The 19,338-nt window shown below is 63.9% G+C and overlaps 3 protein-coding genes across 9 annotated transcripts; 2 read left to right on the plus strand and 1 right to left on the minus strand.

The window, feature by feature from the left end:
- Positions 1-78: 78 nt before the first annotated feature.
- CACTIN (cactin, spliceosome C complex subunit) lies at positions 79-6,155 on the plus strand. Of its 2 annotated transcripts, none has more exons than XM_049808694.1 (10): positions 79-259; positions 746-1,235; positions 1,795-1,890; positions 2,957-3,102; positions 3,187-3,349; positions 3,481-3,598; positions 3,849-4,041; positions 4,393-4,515; positions 4,659-4,951; positions 5,470-6,155. In XM_049808694.1, exons 1-10 carry the CDS (start codon positions 117-119, stop codon positions 5,958-5,960), a joined length of 2,256 nt encoding a protein of 751 aa, XP_049664651.1. In that variant the 5' UTR covers positions 79-116; the 3' UTR covers positions 5,961-6,155. The 2 variants fall into 2 exon arrangements, with proteins under 2 accessions (XP_049664651.1, XP_049664653.1); XM_049808696.1 differs by having other exon boundaries at positions 4,683-4,951.
- A 3,027-nt stretch (positions 6,156-9,182) lies between these two features.
- TBXA2R (thromboxane A2 receptor) lies at positions 9,183-16,237 on the plus strand. Of its 6 annotated transcripts, none has more exons than XM_049808721.1 (4): positions 9,537-9,596; positions 11,804-12,143; positions 14,428-15,338; positions 15,766-16,237. In XM_049808721.1, exons 3-4 carry the CDS (start codon positions 14,490-14,492, stop codon positions 16,033-16,035), a joined length of 1,119 nt encoding a protein of 372 aa, XP_049664678.1. In that variant the 5' UTR covers positions 9,537-9,596; positions 11,804-12,143; positions 14,428-14,489; the 3' UTR covers positions 16,036-16,237. The 6 variants fall into 6 exon arrangements, with proteins under 6 accessions (XP_049664680.1, XP_049664677.1, XP_049664678.1 ...); XM_049808724.1 differs by lacking the exon at positions 9,537-9,596 and having other exon boundaries at positions 10,501-11,863; positions 12,003-12,143; XM_049808723.1 differs by lacking the exons at positions 9,537-9,596; positions 11,804-12,143 and adding an exon at positions 9,183-9,234.
- A 149-nt stretch (positions 16,238-16,386) lies between these two features.
- On the minus strand, positions 16,387-19,285 carry GIPC3 (GIPC PDZ domain containing family member 3). The gene is made up of 6 exons (XM_049808727.1): positions 18,970-19,285; positions 18,306-18,491; positions 17,782-17,962; positions 17,111-17,223; positions 16,796-16,877; positions 16,387-16,718 (listed from the first exon to the last, which is right to left on the minus strand). Exons 1-6 carry the CDS (start codon positions 19,225-19,227, stop codon positions 16,567-16,569), a joined length of 972 nt encoding a protein of 323 aa, XP_049664684.1. The 5' UTR covers positions 19,228-19,285; the 3' UTR covers positions 16,387-16,566.
- Positions 19,286-19,338: the final 53 nt, after the last annotated feature.

Here is a 19,338-nt window from a genome sequence, read left to right on the forward strand (position 1 = left end):
CAGTGGAGCGGGCAGCCCTGCGCAGGCAGTCAGGCAGTGGAGTGGGCAGCCCTGCGCGCCGGACGCTGCCGAAGGCCCCCGGGGCGGAGCCGCAGCCGGAAGCGCAGTCGGGGCCCATGGGCTCGGGGTCGCGCAGCCCGGCCCGGCGGCGGCGGTCCCGCTCGCCTCGGCGGGAGCGGGGCCGGGAACGCTCCGGTAGCCGGGAGAAGCGGCGGCGGCGGAGCAGGAGCGGGGGGCGCCGCCGGGAGCCGAGCTCCGGGTGAGAGGGCATGGAGCGGCCGGGCCTCGTCGGGGGTGGGGGGGGGAAGCGGGGAGCCGGGTCTCGGTGTGCCGGGGCCCCGGGGGGGAGACCGGCCCCGGTGTGGCCGGGGGCTCGGGCGGGCCAAGCCAGGCCCTTCTTCCTGGCCCCGGTGCGGGGCTGAAGTGAAGGCGCCGGGGGACCCCAGGGAGAGGCCGCGGTGGAGCGGGGGCAGGGGGAGGCTTGAATACGCCTGGGCCGGTGAGTGGTTTGGAAAGAGTTGTGGTGACACAAAACCAGCCCGTTTGGGGTTCAGCTGGGGGGAGGGGGTGGTACCTGGGAGCGTCTCTGAGCTTGCTCGGCTCTGCTGGTGGCTCTGGCTGCGGCCTGGGTCGGTTCTGGCCATATCTGCAGCAGGAAACGTGCTCGCTGCTCTAGAGCGCTCGTTGTCCGACACGGAGCCCACAGCCATCTCCTAACTGAAAATCGGTTTTCCCCCCCACCCAGCTCTGACTCTGGTGATGAGAGACAGAAATGGAAGAAGAAGAAAAGTAAAAGCAGGGACCAGCACCATAAAAGCCAGAAGAAGCACCGCTCACGGTCCCGGGGTCGCTCCTCCAGCTCAAGCTCGGAGCGCGAGCGAGACAAGAGGAGAGCTCGGAGTAGAGAGCGATGGAGGAAGAGAGATGGCTCCAAGTCTTCTGTGTCCTCTGTCAGCTCTCCCTCCCCGCCGCGCTCCCGGGGCAGGGAGGAGACGGGGCAGCAGCTGAGCCTCCAGGAGCGCTTAAGGCTGAAGGAGGAGAAGAAGAAGCAGGCTGCGCTCATGAAAGCCTTGGAGACGCCCGAGGAGAAACGGGCTCGCCGGCTGGCCAAGAAGGAGGCCAAGGAGAGGAAAAAGCGGGAGAAGATGGGGTGGGGAGAGGAGTACATGGGTTACACCAACACCGACAATCCCTTTGGGGACAACAACCTGCTGGGCACCTTCATCTGGAGCAAGGTGAGCCCTCCTCTGTGCCCATGTGTTGTAGGAGGCTGCTTGAAGTAGATCAGGCCTCTGCAGCTACCTTGGAACAGGACAGAGGAGCAGGGAGTGTCGGGGGAGGACACATTTGCTTGAGGTAGGAACCTCTGTAACACTAGAGCAGCCACGTGAGAGCGCAAAGCGCTTGTCTAGGGCGGCAGCTGGGTGTTTCTGACAAGCTCAGTGGGGTTTTACCCCCTTTTTCCTGAAGACCAGGGTCTCTAGCCAGGGATGTGGGATGAGGATGTGGGTCAGGATGCAGGAGAGGGACCCAGACCTGCTGGGAGCTGCAGGCTGAGTACTGGGCAGTGTTTACTGGTGTGTTAAGGCTCGCCAAGTTGGGTGGCCTCCCTAGGCTGAGCCCAAGTTTTGCTGAGGTGCTGCAGGAGGAGGATGTAAGGGATTTGGGGACCTTCAACAGGAACAGGGCTCTCTGGAGCACCAGAAGCAGGTGGATGTGGTGGCATTTGCTGGCCAGTACAGGGGCTGTAGAGGTTGCTGGGTTTCATGGCTTCCCTTGGCCACTCTATTTCAGGCACTGGAAAAGAAAGGGATCAGCCACCTGGATGAGAAGGACCTGAAGGAGAGGAATAAGCGAATCCAGGAGGACAATCGCCTGGAGCTGCAGAAGGTGGGATCGGATATCTCTTCTATCCCACAGTCTGACAAGAGAACCTTGTGGACAGCCCAGTTCTCCCAGTTGCTCACCTGGAAGTCCCCTTGTTGTTCTCACTGGGGGTGGTGGTAGGTTGTAGGATCGGGGGGACCACAGTATACTGACTTCTGCTATTCTAGGTTGAGAAGACTCTTCTCTTGGGATTGAGTCCAGCTCGGGAGGTGCTGAGGAGGATAAGTGCCAGGTCATGGCACTGAGGCACTTGATTGTGCCTGTGTCCCCTTGTTGTGGTTAAACCCCAGCCAGCAACTAAGCACCACGCAGCCGCTCACTCACTCCCCCTTATGCAGTGGGATGGGGGAGAAAATCGGGAAAAAGAAGTAAAACTCGTGGGTTGAGATAAGAACGGTTTAATAGAACAGAAAAGAGGAAACTAATAATGATAATGATAACACTAATAAAATGACAGCAGTAGTAATAAAAGGATTGGAATGTACAAATGATGCGCAGGGCAATTGCTCACCACCCGCCGACCGACACCCAGCTAGTCCCCTAGCGGCGATTCCCCACCCCCACTTCCCCGTTCCTATACTAGATGGGATGTCCCATGGTATGGAATACGCCGTTGGCCAGTTTGGGTCAGCTGCCCTGGCTGTGTCCTGTGCCAACTTCTTGTGCCCCTCCAGCTTTCTCACTGGCTGGGCATGAGAAGCTGAAAAATCCTTGACTATAGTCTAAACATTACTTAGCAACAACTGAAAACATCAGTGTTATCAACATTCTTCGCATACTGAACCCAAAACATAGCACTGTACCAGCTGCTAGGAAGACAGTTAACTCTATCCCAGCTGAAACCAGGACACACCTGGCCTCCAAAGGGCTGGCAGTGAGCAGCAAGCAGCCTGGCCCACTGGCACATGCTGGTTCTCCTTCCACATGGCTTCTGGCTCCCTGGGAGCTTTGGGCCAATTGCAGGAGCTGAGGCAGCTCAGTGAGCTGGGTTACAGCTGCATCCTCAAATGGGTGTAGTGCATGGGTGCCCCATCTGCAGTCACCTCACGTATCCCTCCGACCAGGACAGGTGAAGCAGCTACGCCTGGAGCGGGAGCGGGAGAAGGCAATGCGTGAGCAGGAGCTGGAGATGCTGCAGCGGGAGAAGGAGGCAGAGCACTTCAAAACCTGGGAGGAGCAGGAGGACAACTTCCACCTGCAGCAGGCCAAGCTGCGGTAGGTGTGCAGCTTCACAGGAACGAGGCTGCCAGGGAGCAGAGGATGGCAGGCACCACTCGCTGTCTCTCTTCTCTCACCCAGGTCTAAGATCCGGATTCGGGATGGGAGGGCGAAACCCATTGACCTTCTGGCCAAGTACATCAGTGCGGAGGATGACGACCTGGCTGTGGAGATGCACGAGCCCTACACCTTCCTGAACGGCCTGACTGTCTCCGATATGGAGGATCTGGTGGAGGACATCCAGGTGCCAGCTCTGCTGCCCCTGTGCTGGGACTGGCTGAGGGGCAGCAGCTCAAGGCTTTCCCCCCTCAGCTCTGCTTCCCTGCCCATGGTGCAAAGCTGGTGCCTGATGTCTTGCTTGGCTCCTGCCTGCAGGTTTACATGGAGCTGGAGCAAGGGAAGAATGTGGACTTCTGGAGAGACATGACCATCATCACAGAGGATGAGATAGCCAAGCTCCGCAAACTGGAGGCCTCTGGGAAAGGAGGACCAGGTAAGCAGGAGGGCAGAGCCTGGTGTGGGGTGTCAAGAGGAGTGTGAGCAGTGGGTAAAGCGGGGTGTAGGGTCTGCCGTGTGCGCTCAGGCTCAAAGGGGTTCTCTGGGATCTGCTGGATGGAGGCTGTGGATCTGGCAGGCATCCCCTGCTGGGGTCCAGCCTTCTGCTGTCAGGTGCAGCCCAAGAGGGCCTAGTGAAGGCAGGCTGAGCGCTGAGACTGACCGGCCGTCCTTGCCTGTCTGTTCAGGGGAGCGTCGGGATGGTGTCAACGCCTCTGTCAGCTCAGATGTGCAGTCTGTGTTCAAGGGGAAGACGTACAACCAGCTCCAAGTGCTGTACCAGGGCATCGAGAGCAAGATACGGGCAGGAGGACCCAACCTTGACATTGGGTACTGGGAGAGCCTGTTGCAGCAGCTGAAGGCTTACATGGCTCGGGCAAGGTGAGAGCAGGGACTGTCCCCTGGCCAGGGCTGTGGAAAGGGGCACTGCAGACCCCTCTGTAAGCAGAGTTGGAGCAGCACAAACCCCCAGTCAGTGGAGGAGTTTTATACCTTTTCCAAGATCGTTGGTTCTCCCAAGAGGGAAGTAGGGCTGGACGCTCAATCCCTTCTCCAGCAGTGATGTTTACAGTGAGGTCTCCAAGAGGGAACCAAACTGGAGGGTTATTCAGCCTAAAACCATACAAAACCAGGCAGATTTCTGCCAGATGTGGTGGGTGTCACAGCTCTGGGCACTGTGGGTGTGAGGTCGTTCTGCTGGGTGGGACCTGATGGCTCATCTCGTCTTCGCAGGCTGCGGGAGCGGCACCAGGATGTGCTGCGCCAGAAGCTGTACAAGTTGAAGCAGGAGCAGGGTGTGGAAAGTGAACCACTCTTCCCCATCATCAAGCGGGAACCGGCCTCCCCCAGCGACAGGTACGCAGCCCTTTCCTTGGGGAGCGCAGCCATCTGGGCCTCTCCCATGGGGCACCTGGGACAGAAAATGCAGCCTTGTGCAGCCATCCTTCCATAGACAGACCTCAGGTGAGCAGAGAACAAGGGTACCATCCCCATCCCAGTTCTTTCTTCTCTCTCCCTTGCAGGCTGGATCCTGACGAGAGCATTGTGGTACAACCAGGGCCGTCCTCGGAGCCAGAAGCTGAGCAGGACACGGAGGCCAAAGGAGAGGCAGAGGGGGAAGCCGTGCTGATGGAGGAGGACCTGATCCAGCAGAGCCTGGACGACTACGACGCGGGGAAGTACAGCCCACGGCTGCTGGGCACCAATGAGCTGCCCTTTGATGCCCACGTGCTGGAGGCCGAGGAGGATACGCATCGGTTGCTGCTTCTGCGTCAGCAGCTCCAAGTCACAGGTAGGAGCCCCACAGGCAGGTCTGCGCCCACCGGCCTCGCAACCTGCCTGGCATGGAGGACGTGCATGTGGTTTGGGGTGCAGGGCTGGAAGGGGACACTGCCCTCAGAAAAGGGTGAGTAAGGGCTGGATCTGGAGCACACATCCAGAGCTGGCCTGGCGGAGGGATGCCCCCAGGCAGTGAAGGGTGCTGCGGCCCGGTCAAGAGCAGGGAGATGGGGCTTAGACCATTGGTGTTCCCTGCGGGGACCCATGTCAGGTCCTTCCCCGCTCCCAGCCACACCACCAAGCTGGTTGGGCTGCGGATAAGTGGGAAGATTGTTTTGGATGAGTTTGCCAGCACAACTCAGTCCGGTGCCCACGCGAAGCCCACAGGGCAGCGTGCACGTCTCCATGTCCAGCTCTGCATCCCCTGCCTGGCATCTGCTGCTTCTTCCCTCTGCATGCCTGGGAGCAGTGTCCCCACAGCCCGGGCCTGGCTGGCACTGCAGAACCAGACATCACCTCTCCTCCCTACAGGTGATGCCACTGAGAGCGCTGATGACATCTTCTTCCGTAAGGCCAAAGAGGGCATGGGCGCGGACGAGGCGCAGTTCAGCGTGGAAATGCCCCTCACAGGGAAGGCCTATCTCTGGGCTGACAAGTACCGGCCCCGCAAGCCCCGCTTCTTCAACCGGGTGCACACAGGCTTCGAGTGGAACAAGTACAACCAGACCCACTACGACTTTGACAACCCCCCACCCAAGATCGTGCAGGGCTACAAGTTCAACATCTTCTACCCCGACCTCATCGACAAACGCTCGACGCCTGAGTACTTCCTGGAGGCCTGCCAGGACAACAAGGATTTTGCCATCCTGCGCTTCCACGCTGGGCCCCCCTATGAGGACATTGCTTTCAAGATCGTCAACCGTGAGTGGGAGTATTCCCACCGCCACGGCTTCCGCTGCCAGTTTGCCAACGGGATCTTCCAGCTCTGGTTCCACTTCAAGCGTTACCGTTACCGCAGATAAGGGGCTGCTCAACTCCCCTCTGGACCCCTGGCACAGGGGGTGGCCAGGAGTGTCTCATCCCTGTCACAGACACTGTCCCACAGATGTTCCTGAGGCCTGGCCCAGCACAGGGCCTATTCCTGAGGGTTTTCCCTGTCCTTGCTTTTATCCTGAGGGACCCTGAGACTTTGGTACAAATAAATAGGGGTTGTTTAAGCCATGGGATCCTGCGCATGGACACCCCACACTGCTTGGTATGATGCAGCTCTCTTGTACATCATCACCAGCCAGTACCACACTGGGCCAGCACTGGGAGCTCCCCTGGGGGCTGGGTAGTGCTGGGGGGGGTGTCCTCACCCCCCTGCCTCTGGGGTCTGTCACCCCCTCCCCCCATGCTGCCAGCCCTGTGTGCTCCCCTTGCCTGTTCCAGCCCCCTGCGCTCCCATCACCAGTGCCAGACGTGTCCAACCCTGACACCCTCCAGCTGGAGCCGCGGCACCCTTTGTTCCACGAGCACAACCCTGCCCCAGTGGTCCCTGCCCCAGTGGTCCCGGTGCCGCAGACCTCCCTGGGTCCATCGCCCTCCCAGCCGGCCCCATTTCTGGCACGTTCCCACCGGCATCTGGCTTCTCCGGCCTGGGAGCGGCACCACCTCCCTCGACCCTGGCTGCAGCTTGAAAGGATTTAGTGGCTGCAAGGCAGAGGCGGGGAGGAGGAGAGGGGTGTTAGATGGAATATCTCCTTACAGGGGAAAATCCGGTTTCCACGGCCTGTGGTCCCTCCCACCCCGTGCCTGAGTGGCTCTCGCTGCCCTGGGCCAGGGCAAGCCATGCTCCCCAGACCCCCGTTGCTGAGGTGGGGGTCTCCAAGGGCCTTGAGCAATGCTCGGCGGATTTCAGGCACATTGGGGAGCACTTCAGGGCTGAACTTGGGACTCGCTGGCACCAGTGCCTTTGGGTGATGGCCATGGGGCACAGCCACACTCGTCTGGGAGTGCCCCACGTGGCCCCATCCCCACCAGCTCCCAGACCTTCAGGGTATCCTGGCTCTTGTGCTGCAGCAGGCAGGAGGGGATGCTGGGGTGTGAGTAACGTCCAGTGGCGCAGCCTCCAGGAAACCTCCATCTTGGCCGTGAACTATTGCAGCAAGGTTGTTTGCTCCCTGCGGGCCTCGCTGCATCCTGTCCCCGGTACAGCCCCACGGCGGAGGGGCTCAGGGGCTGCCCAGGTTACCCAGCACCAGAACAGAGCCAGCCCTGCGGTGTGGGGACTCCCTGGTCTCAGGGGCTGCCCTACGGCTGTCGGCTGTTGTTTTCTCCCCGTAGCTCAGGAGGGTTGCCCCGTCCTACTGCTCTCGGCATCGCGGGCAGGATCCAACCCTGCAAACACCGTGGGAGCTCACGCTCAGGAGGGGCTCCCACGCCTGCAACAGCCACCCACACGGGCCGGGGCTCAGCCTGCCCGGGGACAGGGGAGACCCCAACCCTCTGGGCCCCGTGTGCGGGTGCCCCTTCCCCATCCTGCCGGACATCCCTTGGCCGGCGGCTGCGCCGGGACACAACCCCCCGGCCTCTCCTTCCTGTGGGTTATTTAAAGCCGTTGAGCGGCTGCTTGGCACAGGGGGATTGCGGGGCCTGAGTTCAGTGCAGGAAGCGTGTGAAGGCCCAGCCAGGGATGGCTTTGGAGGAAATAGGGGGAAAAAAACCCAAACCCAGTGGTTGGGTGCCCTCCCTGCTTAAGTGCCTGGCAGAGCCCCCCTGCCCACAGACCCTCTCCTTCCTGGGCACCCACACACGGTTGGGGGACTCCCCCAAAAACATCCCTCTGTGTCCCCAGCCTGGACAGGGTCCATGTCCCCTCCCAGGCGCTGCCTTTTCCCTGCACCCCTAACTTTGAGGCCTGGACAGAGCCACTGGTGGGGGCACAAGAGCCTGAACCCTGGGAGCTGTTGCAGCCAGCACCCACTGCAGCTGGCTCAGGGGCTGGATCCAACTGAAGCCCGAGATGGTTTTTTTTCCAGCCCTGGCTTCTCAGTGCTCTTCCCCACATCTCCCCTATAGTTCAGGGGGAGCTGGTTACGTTCCTCTGCCTGGTGGTTTGCCACAGCAGAGCCCTGGGCTGGGTTTGAGAGGCACAACTCTTTTCTGCTCCCAGAAACGGCAGCAGCAGCTCAGCCAGGTTCATGCCAGGGTGGTGGCAGGTTGGTGCAGAGCTGCTTTTGGCACCCCGGTGCCCACATCCTCTGTAAGCACAGCTGCACGGGGGGCCAGGATGGCAGGAGGGTCGGCACACCCTAGCAGCATCCGGGCACGGCAGCCGGCTTCTGAGCCAGGTTCCGCTCATGGCAAGGCTGCTCCTGCTCCCAGCACCCTCCCCCTGCCAGGGCCAGCCACCTTCCAGCTCTGCAGGCTCCAACTGTTCACTCTCCTCCTGGGCTTTTGCTTTGACAGTCTTCGCTCCACACCGAGGGATGGGGTCTGCAGCCCAGCAGTGCCAAGGCAGTGGCAGGAAAACCTCCTGCTCGGGCCTCTGAGCATCACCCGGCCACCTGCACCCCCAGCCCCACTGGCCTCGATGGGATGCTGGGTGCATGGGGTGGCCCTGCATCACCCGTGGGCTCAGACGCTCCCAGTGCTCCAGCGCCAGATGGAGACGCCAGCGCCAGGGATGGATTCCGCCCTCCCCAGCAGACCATGAAGAGCAGCGGTGGAGGCCATCACGTCCCCCGCGTCCTGCAACTCCCACGCCCCCGCAAGAGAGTGCTTGGGGACGTGCCACCCTGCAAGCCTGGCTGGCCGTGGTTTTGGGCAGTGCAGTGACACAGTGAGCTTCAGAGCAGTTGGGCTGGGAAAAACCCCCAGTGTGCAAAAACCCCCGGGCTGCATCCGGCTGCATCCCCTGGGGTAGGGACAGCAGGGGACACCAAGGGACGCAGCTGGAGGGGCACCCCCTCACGTCTGCGTGGGATCTCGGCCCTCCTCCACCCTCCTTCCAGGAGCCGCTGCCTCCCACTTCCCAGGTCTCAGGGCCCGCTGTGGGGGTCAGCGGCCACATCCCCCTCCCAGGCTGGAGGACGAGGCCCCGCTGCGGTACCAGCCCAGCAGAGCTGGGCCAATGCGGGTCCCACGGGGAGGGTGTCACGGCAAGACTCACCCCCCCCTCCTCCGGACGCAGGAATCCGTCTCGGGTAAACAAATGAGTAACCCGGATAAGAGCCTGGCCCCGCTAAATATAGCTGGGACGGCGCGGTCGGGGTGTCTCAGCACCAGCCCCTTCTCGCAGCCCAGCGGGGACAGGTGAGGCCGGGAGATGTGGCCCCTCGGCCCACCCGTGGGTGCTGGCACCTTTGAGGCCGGCGGGGCTCTGGGTACCGAAACGGGGAGCAGGGGGGGGGCTCAGCGCCAGGGGATGCTACCGGGGGTTTTGGGGTCGCTGCCCGGTGTGGCCGGACTCGGGTGGGGAGGTGGGTGATGGGGATCGGGGCGAGCCCCGTCGGCAACGGGGGGAAAGGGAACGACGCGGGGCCGGATCCAGAGCCTGTAGCGGGGGGGTGCGGGGCGGGGCCGGGGGGGGGGGTTGCTGAGAGCCCGGCCCCGCGGGGGGCGGCTCCAGCCGAGCCGGGCTCAGCCGAGCCGGGTGGGCTCCCGCCGGCACCGAGGTAGGGGCCGGGTCGGCGGGGGGGGGGGGGGGGGGAGGCGTTGATGGAGGGGCCGGGGGATGCACGGCCGGGGGTGGGGCGGTGGGGGGCTGAGAGGGACAAAGAGCCCACAAGGCCGGGATGGACAGACAGACCGCAGCGCTGGGATGGACGGGCGGAGGGGCTGGGATGGACGGGCGGAGGGGCTGGGAATGGACGGACGGAGGGACTGGGATGGACGGACGGAGGGACTGGGAATGGACGGGCGGAGGGACTGGGATGGACGGACGGAGGGACTGGGAATGGACGGGCGGAGGGGCTGGGATGGACGGGCGGAGGGACTGGGAATGGACGGGCGGAGGGGCTGGGATGGACGGACGGAGGGACTGGGAATGGACGGACGGAGGGGCTGGGATGGACGGACGAACTGGAGGGCCGGGACGGAGGGACGGGGGGGGGTTGCGCGGGGCTGGGCCGGGCCGATAAGGGCTGGCTCAGCCGCCCGGTTTGCACAGGAACCCGAATTGCTGGTGCGTTTTGGGGGGGGAGTGGAAACGGTGATCCCACGGCGGGGGGGGGGACACGACACGACGCGGTGCCACCGCTCCCTGCCGGCTGTCTGTCCCCTGGGCTGGGTGTCCGGGGCTGACACGTCCCACGCTCCCCCAACGGCACCAGGATTTGCTTTCGGGGCTTTCCCCACCGGAGTGGATCCTGCCCCTCCGAGCGGGGTTTACCTGGGGGGGGTGGTGGTTGGGGGGGGTGCAGCGGGCCGGGGTGGCCGGGGGCTGCGCTGGCAAAGTTTGCCGCCAGCTCCGCTGCGCTGCTGGGAAAGGGCCGGGGCTATTCTGGGCTATTCTGGGCGGCCAAGATGCCACGATGCTGCGGGGGGGGGGGTGTGGGGGGTGTGTGTGTGTGAGGGGGGTAGCCCTGGCTGCCACCCCCCCCCAGGGCGCTGCGCTGCTGAGCCCCAGCTCTTGCACCCCAGGGTGGTCTCCCAACCGCCACCGCCTGCCCTGCTCCGGGGACAAGTTGGGACAAGGACTGTGCCAACTGTCCCACAGTCAGCCCGGAGGGTGAGCGGGTTGGGGACCTCTGCCATGGGCCACAGCAGGGACAGGTGAGGACAAGCCACCATGCCTGGCAGGGACCTGCTGGTGTGTCACCGCTTCTGTCCTGGATGTCCCAAAAATGTCCCTGCTTCAGGCCAGGCCATCTGCCCCAGCAGCGGGTCCCTTTGATGGTTGTGGGTCTGGGAAAGGACGCTGGGGCCCTGCCAGCTCTCCATCCCCATGACGTGGCCATCGCCTTTCCCGTCCCAGCTGATGGCCTTGAGCTGATCTGCTGCCCAGAGAGCCTCAGCCTGGGGGATGGTTGGCGGTAGGACCGTGTCGGTCCCTGGCAGGAGCGGCCGTGCCTGATGGCGTCCCATGGGACCACCTGCACAAGGGACATCAGGCATGAGAGGCAGAAGGGACACTGCAAAGTCCTTGTCCTTCCAGGACAAGGTGGGACAGGGTTGTCCCTGGAGAGGTTCAGCAAGCAAAGAGGAGGGACTGGACACACGAGGGACAGATGCAAAGCACCCTGCAGCATCTTCTACACAGCTGCCCTGCAGCAGAGCACCACGTCCCAGGGGGCAGAGCCCAGGCCGAGGGGGCACACGGGGTGCAGGGGGAGTCGCTGCTGCCCAGTTTGGAGTCCCTTTGCAGGCGTGTGGTGCCCTGCTGCCCAGCAAACCTCCTTTCTCAGCCCCTGCCCTGGCCTGATCCTATCAGCCCTGTTCCCAGCCCTGCCTGAGGAGGCCGGGGGAAGCAATGGGCTGGGGTGCTGATAAGGAGCAGCCTTCTGTGCACCCCATTAGCTTCTCGCCTTTCCCTTGCTAACCTCGGATGTGGCCAGGGCAGGAAGCGGTGCCCGGCAGAGGCAGGGCAGCCCGCGGTGCATCTGTGATGTAAAGCCAGCCCATGGGCTCATGCGATGCCAAGAACCCCATTAGCACTGTCCCCGCCGCTGCTGCCAGCGCCTCTCAGCCTCCAGCGGCCCATTTCGGAGACAACTCCTCTCTGCCAGGATTTTACTCCAGCACCCTTTGCCTTTACTCACAGCCAAACCCTTGCTCCTGCGGGATCTCCCTGGGAGAGGGTTTTGCCGGAGCCAGTATCCCCAAACCTAACTGCACAGGGTCGGTGGGGACAGGCACCGGGCTCAAGGTCTCTCCTCTGCAGGACCTGCCATCCCCACGCGCATCCTCCTGCGGTGGCTGCCGCGATGTGGGGGGAGAGATGGTGAGTGAGGACCCCCTGCCCTCACATGAGCCCCTTCCCGTAAGCGCCTCTGGTTTGCTCTGGCGCACGCGGGGGCTCGGCTCTCTCCCAGCTGTGCTGGCGCTAAATGGCCCCTCTTTAATATTTGATTCCCTCTAAGTGCTGTGTGGTCCTAGGCTGGCTGGCCAAGGCAGCTCTGCGCAGGGCAGCAGCCAGCTGTTCAGCCCCTGATCCCACCTCAGCATCACGGCTCGTCCTGGGGCAGAGTCCTCAGTGTCCCCAGCCCTGCTGGCAGCAAGGGGTGGGTGAGGGTCCAGGTCATGGTTGCACTGGGGCAGGAGGGGAGGACAAGACAGGGAGGGAATGTGGATGATGGTGGGGTTTGGGGCATGCGGCGTGGAGTTGCCAGGGCTGGTGCATCCTTGCCTGGCCACGGTGGCACCACGGGGAGATCCCCACTCTGGACACTGTGGGGAGAGGGGTCAGATCCTGCCACACTGCCACACGGTCAGCAGGCAAGCACATCCCATGGCTGTGAGTCCCTGGGTGATGGGAGAGGTAGGGTGACATCGCCCCGTGGGGTCCTGATCCCCAGGCCATGCTGGAGCGAGTGCAGGGAACACCCTGGAGCAGGGAAGAGCGGGGGGACATGCTTGGGGACAGCACCTCGAGAGCATGGGCAGGAACATGGCGAGGGACAGCCGGAGCGAGACCTCAGAGCCATGGCATCAGTGTGGGGCAGGAGGTGGGAATTGGCCACCTCCCAGGGACACAGGAAAGGGTGCCGGTTCCTCAGGGACCCGGAACCTTCACACCGAGGTCTGACCGCGTGTCTCAAGGGGCCTGACGCCTTTGGGGCTGCCACTGCTGTCCCTCAGGGACTGGAGAAAACAAACAGCGGCAAGTTTTCACTCTTGTCTCATGGAAAAAGCCGGGGCCGTCCTCGCGTTGCAGCAGTGAATCACCACCACATTCTGCCAGCTGCCCGTGCCGGGACAGGGATGGGGACGGCGATGGTGATGTGCCCCCGCCGCCAGCCCCGGGCCCTTCCCCGCTCCCCAGCGGCTGCGGGGCTGACGGTGCGGCCGATGACAAGGGTAAGGGTGCTGCCATGCCGGGTGGGTTCCAGCACCCTCAGCCCTGCAGCCCGCCTGGATGTGGCCCCGGCGGAGGATGTTGCAATGCCTGGCTCCATCCCAGCCCCAGGACAGGCTGTGGGATGGGCACGTGCCTCGGGTGTGCGCGGCGGCTCCCGGCCCTGTGGCTGTCCTCACACGAGGGGCCGGAGAGGGGTTGGCGAGTGGAGGGTGTAAGGCTGCGGGACACGGTGCAGGGCTCACCCAGGACATGGGGAATGCAGAGCAGGGCTGGGTGCAGGACCAGCCGCTGGGTTTGGCGCCGATTGGGGCTGGCTTGAGGTTTGACTTGGGGACAGAGGGCAGGTGGCAGCGCCACCCTGCACGAGGAGGGTGGCAGGGATGCCAGGACCCGCCGTGGCCGAGGGGGTCCACAAGTGGGGTCTTTGCAAAAGCGGCAGGTCAGGATACAGCTAGGCAGCCCATGGGGGCCACCGAGCTGGGGATGGTGTCAGCCAGTGGTGTGGGGATGGGGCACACGGGGTGGCAAGGATATCCACAGCCTGGAGAAATGGGTCCCAGAAGGAGAGGAGGGGTCTGGTCCCCGGTCAGGGTTTGGTCCTGTGGGGTCTGGTCCCTGGGGTGCCTGGTCCCTGTGGCGGTCTGGTCCCCAGGGTGTCCAGTTCCCACTGTCACCATGCCTCTGCCCCATCCCACATCATCCCAGTTGCAGCCTGGACTAATTAACAATGGATGGAGCAGCCCTGGGGCTTCCCAGATGCTTCCCAGGGCTGGGTCACTGCCCAGCAAGCCAGCATGGCATGGACCAGGCTTCTCACAACCGCAGCCATCCTCATGCACCCTGCCATGGCCACCGGGCCAACGTCCTGGTGGCAAACCCTTGAATCCAGCTGTGGTGGGGACAGCAGGGGGAGAATGGGATTGTCACACGTGCAAGCCAGCTGCGTGTCCCATGGCTGTGGGTTGGCTGCGGTGCTGGCGCCAGGGGGTGCAGCACACAGCTCCAGGCATGGACATCCCATCCTGTGCCTCAGTTTCCCCACCATACGGCAGGAACAGGGCCTCTTCCCATTGAGCCGGGGGTGTGGAGGGGAAGGCGCGGGGATGGGGGGAGTGTGTCAGGATCAGGACCTGGTGCAGCCGCCCTGTGTCTGCACACCTCAGCCTTCAGAGTGGGTCCCCCCCACCGTAGCAGAGGGCAGGTGGCCCCGGGGGTATCTGGCCATATGCCCCCTGGGTCAAGAGGGAGCCAGTGCCGTCAGAGCCGAGCTGTCAGTGCTGTTCTTCTCCAAACTCCCACCACACCAGATTATGGCCTCGTGGCAACAGCCCCACGTGGCTCGCAGCCAGGGACAGTTAATCCCGGCCAGCTGCAGGGCTGGTGCCCTCCACTCCTCCTGCACCCACATTTGCAGGCTCAGGGTGGGTGATGGGTGGACTTGGCCATGGGGGACCAGCCCTAAACTCCCCCCCTCCTTGTCCCTGCAGAGCAAGGTGAGATTGGAGCCAGCACCGGCAGGGGACACGCACCATGGAGCTAAGCCAGGAGCATGCCTGAAGCTGCCAGAAGCAGTGGGATGGGCTGGGGGGATATGGAGCCCCCCAACGGCAGCGCAGCCGGCCAGTCGGACACGTGTTTTGGGGTGTTCAACGCCAGCGACAGCCGCACCAGTGCACAGACCAGCATCACCTCACCCTGGTTCTCCACCGCCTTCGGCCTCATCGGCCTCTGCTCCAACCTCTTCGCCCTCTGCGTCCTGCTCAGCTCCTCCCGCAAGCTGTCCAGCCAGGCCCGCTCCTCCTTCCTTGTCTTCCTCTGTGGGCTGGTGGTCACAGACTTCATGGGGCTTCTGGTGACAGCCTCGGTCATCATCCCCTACCACTTCATCAAGTTCGCCTGGGCTGAGGTGGACCCTGGCTGCCACCTCTGCAACTTCCTCGGCTTCTCCATGGTCTTCTTTGGGCAGTGCCCGCTGCTGCTGGGGGCCACCATGGCCGGTGAGAGGTTTTTCGGCATCAATCACCCCTTCTCCCGCTCCACCAGCATCTCCAAGCGCCGTGCCTGGTCCATCGTGGGACTGGTGTGGGGCTTCTCGTGCCTGCTGGGGCTGCTGCCAGTGCTGGGGCTGGGGCGGTACACGTTGCAGTACCCCGGCTCCTGGTGCTTCCTCACCCTCCTGCCCGACACCGGCAACGTCATCTTCTGCCTGCTCTTCGCCCTGCTGGGCATCTTCTCCGTGCTGCTCTCCTTCATCTTCAACACAGTCAGCGTGGTGACGCTCTGCCGTGTCTACCATGACCGGGAGTCGGTGCAGCGGCGTCGGGACAGCGAGGTGGAGATGATGGTGCAGCTCGTGGGCATCATGATCATTGCCACCATCTGCTGGATGCCCCTCCTGGTGAGGACCTGGGCCTTGGTGTGTGTGTCCCCCACCGTGCTCCTGGTGAGGGCCCAGGTCTCGGTGTTCCCCCCACTCCGTGTCCCTCCTGGGTCTTGGTGTCCCCACCACGCTCCTCCTGGTGAGGTCCCAGGTCTCAGTGTGGTCCCCCCACCGTGTCCCTCCTGGCAAGGCCCTGGGTCTCAGTGTGCCCCTACCACCACTCTGCACCCTGGGTTGCCACCTGGGTGATGGGCTTTGGGGCTCAGCACCGCTCGCAGGCAGAGCGGGTGCTCCCCAGTAGCGAGTGCCCCAAACCAGCCTGGGACCCCTCTCCAACAGGCTCAATGCCCTGCCTGGACCCTCATCATCTCACCCACTCTGGGGCAGCTCATGGCCTCTGTGCGGACCCCCCCAGCTGATGCCTTGCCCCCTTCCCCCCTCCCAGATCTTCATCATCCAGACAGTCCTGCAGCAGCTGCCAGCCAGCGGCCGGGTCCAGATGCTGCCCTCAGAGACGCAGAAGATGCTGCTCATCTACATCCGTATGGTCACCTGGAACCAGATCCTGGACCCCTGGGTCTACATCCTCTTCCGACGGGCCGTGTTGCAGCGCATCTACCCCAGCCTGCGCCCCCGGCCCTCCATCATCTCCCTCTATCCCATGCTCAACCCCTCCCTGCGCCGCAAGCTCACCACTGACTCTGTCCTGCAGTAGCAGCCCCCGGGGACATGCACCAGGGGAGGGGGACAAGCCATCCTCCCATTCCACCCACCCCCCCCAGGTTAATGAATTGTCCCCATCACCTGCATCTATGGACTCTCCCCTGAGCCCGCTACCCTTGGCAGGGGGCGCGGGGCTGCTCCCCCCTCCCCGTCCCCATCTGAGTGAGCCCCCCCAATAAAACATAGCTCGTGCAGCTCTCCGTGCCTCCTGGGGGTGAACACCTCAGGGGCCCCAGCCCCATTGCCGGCCAGAGCAACAGCCCTTTCTCCTCCAGTCTCTGCTTTAATGAGCCACGGCCACTTCCCGCCACGTTTTGAGGGTGCGTGAGGGGGGAGGGGGGGGTCCTTGGGGATGGGGGTGGGCCGCGTACCCTGCTGTCCTCCCCCCAACCCAGGGGACACACCTGGGTGCAGCTCAGGAGGGAGTGGGAGGGAGGATGGGGACCCCCACCACTACCATCAGCCCCAGATGGGGTGGGGGACACAGGGATGGGACACGGACGAGAGGTGCCACCACCCCCAGCTACTCCTGCCCCTCCGTGGGGTGGCAAACAGCTGCCCACACTTCGGCCACAAACTCCTGGGGGAAGGCAAACTCGCCCAGCACCGAGTCCAAGCCACGGGCGAGCTGGGCCACGCTGGGGCTCCCCTTTGCCACCTCCACCATCGTCGAGGCTAGGGAGGAGAAGAGGCAGGGTCAGCGGTGGGAGAGGGTCCGGGATGGGCACCCCCTGCCCACCCTGCCCACTCACCCAGCTCGCTGTCGCGGATGCCCATGTAGCTCTCCAGTAGATCATCCACTCGGCTGGCGGCTTCTTCCTCGAAGGGGGTGGGCTGGGGGCAAGAGGCCCAGCGGGTGGGTGCCAGGGGGTGGAGGCATGGCCCAGGGACCCCCCCACACTCCCACAGAGCTGTGCCCAGGGGTGCCGCACACGTGGGCTCCCAGCAATGCACCCAGTGGAGGTGCAGTGCTGGGTTCACCTGCGGCATGGGGATGCTCATCCCCACCCCAGTCACACTGTGAGCATCCATGGGCTCAGGGTGGGGGGGCTCTAGGTGGGTCTTACCCCTTCCTCCAGCGTGGCCGGGCCCTGCGCCCGCAGCCGGAGTGTTTCCTTCCCGCTGACGACTCTGGCTTCGCTCGGGGACTTGCTGCTCCGCGTCCTCTGCCCGATCATATCTGCACCCCAGGGTGGTGGAGGCAAAGGGGGGGGTGAGGGTGCAGGCAGGGCCTGGCACCTCCTGCCCCTCGCTGCCCATCACCCTGGCCATCGCCCAGCCCCAGCCCATGCATGTCCCAGCACCCCGGGGGGGGGGGGGGGGGGGCACCGCAGGGTGAGCCGTGTGTGGGGAGGGGGTGCTCATGGGCAGCGTGGGCATAAGGGACACCCATGGGTGCAGGGTGGGGATGCGCACAGTTACAGGGTGTTCATAGGCACCCAGGACAGTGTGCACAGAGAAGTGGGGGTGCCCATGGGGAGCAGAAGTAGGTGTGAGGACCCCCCCAAGGGGTCCCCACATGGGTGCCATACAGGGGTGCCCCTGGGGTACAGGGTACACACAGGATTGGGGTGCAGGGCAGGGCTGCATACAGGGGTGGCGGACCCTGGGGGGCACCCGGTCCCTGGGGAGGGGGCTGCAGGGCAGGAAGGCCACAGAGGATCAGTCTCCCCACACTCCTTCCAGGGGTCCCCCAGTCCTCAGAACAAGAGCAGGGGGACCCCACACCCCGACTCACCGAAAGCCTTTTTGGGCTGCACCAGGCGGAGGGTGAAGGGCTGAGCCCGGGGCAGCTCCCGCAGCATCCGGGCCACCTCGTAGTGCCGGCAGCCCACGATGGTGTGGTCATTGATGGCCTCGATGCTGTCACCCACACATACCGTCTGGATGCGGTTGATGATGCTCCCCTCCTTGATTCTCTGAGGACCGTAGAAGGGGATGGGGGACACACGGTGACAAGGTGGCACCACAGGAAGGACAGACAGACATCGTAGCTCCCATCCCGCCCCACACAAAACCACCTCCGTGGTCCCATGTCCTTTAGCAACCAAGTCAGGCAGGGAGGGTCCCCCCCCCCAAACTGCATCATGGCGGGGAAGGCCCCCAGGGCCAGGGTGGACCCGGTGGGGACCGATGGCAGTGGGGGGAGTCAGGGAAGGAGCACCATGCCAGGGATGGGGTGCCAGCAGGGGATGTCACCCTATGGGGCTGCAGCCCCCAGGGCTGCCCCCAGCCCCAGCGTAGCCCCCCAGAAGGGTTCACCTTGATGAAAGCATAGCCGGCCCCGTTGTCCGTGATGGTGAGGCCAAGCGCATCCTCTGTCTTGGTCACCTCCACCTCCTTTGTCTCACCCCGGACGTGGGCGAAGATGAAGTCCTCCAGGCCGATCTGTCCCCCCAGCAGCTTTTGCATGTCTACTTTGTGCGTGTTGAGCGTGCAAAAGAGGATCTGCCCCAGGGAACCCCTGTCACCAGGGGCTGGGGATACCCCGGCAGGGCAGAGGTGCATTGGTGGTGCCGGGGCAGGAGCCAGCCATGGCCAGATAAAGCCAGGTCTGGGTGCTGCTGGAGCAGAGGGGTCCGGGGACACCCAGCCTGCCCAGGGGCCCAGCACTGCACCATCCCTGTCCGCCTTTCCCTCGGCTCCAGGCTACACGGCAGCTGGCATCAGCCAGGGAATAGGCAGCCCAGGCTCCCTGCCTGTGTGCCAGGAAGGGAAACAGGCACGGAGCCACCCAACCACTTCCCAGAGGAGACAAGACAGCCCCGAGATGAAAACGCTCTTTTCCAGGTCATTTTCAGGGCTGCATTTGCAAGCAGCTGGGGAGCCGCAGGACAGCTGGCCACAGACGGTGCCACGGGGTTGGCATCCCCCCCTTCGGGTGCAAAGCCCCCTCCCCACGCCCTGGCAACCACAGCCCCCTCACCTCAGTGGGCGAGATGCTGAAGACCTCAGCGATTTTGGCGTAGAGCTCCTTGACGTTGGTGAAGCCCTCGATGCGCCCCGTGGGGCTGCCGTGGGCCAGCTGCGTGTGAAACACCAGCCTGGGGCGGGCACGGGGGGGGCGAGGGGCCGGGATGCCCTCGGCAGCGGGTGGCTCAGGGGTCCCTGGCTCCTGCCGCACGCCGTTCTCCATGGGGCTGCCCTCCTGGGCCTGCCTGCCGTGCCTGCCCGCCCGCCGCATCCCACTGCTGGCACTGCTGAATTATAGATGGGTGCTGGTTCCTGGCACGGCCGTAAGGCGATCCCCAGGCCTGGGAACCTGATCTGGCAGCGCAGGTAACCCGCCTGGGAT

Source organism: Accipiter gentilis, chromosome 8 (genome assembly GCF_929443795.1).
Source record: "Accipiter gentilis chromosome 8, bAccGen1.1, whole genome shotgun sequence".
In the NCBI taxonomy this organism is placed as follows: domain Eukaryota; kingdom Metazoa; phylum Chordata; class Aves; order Accipitriformes; family Accipitridae; genus Astur; species Astur gentilis.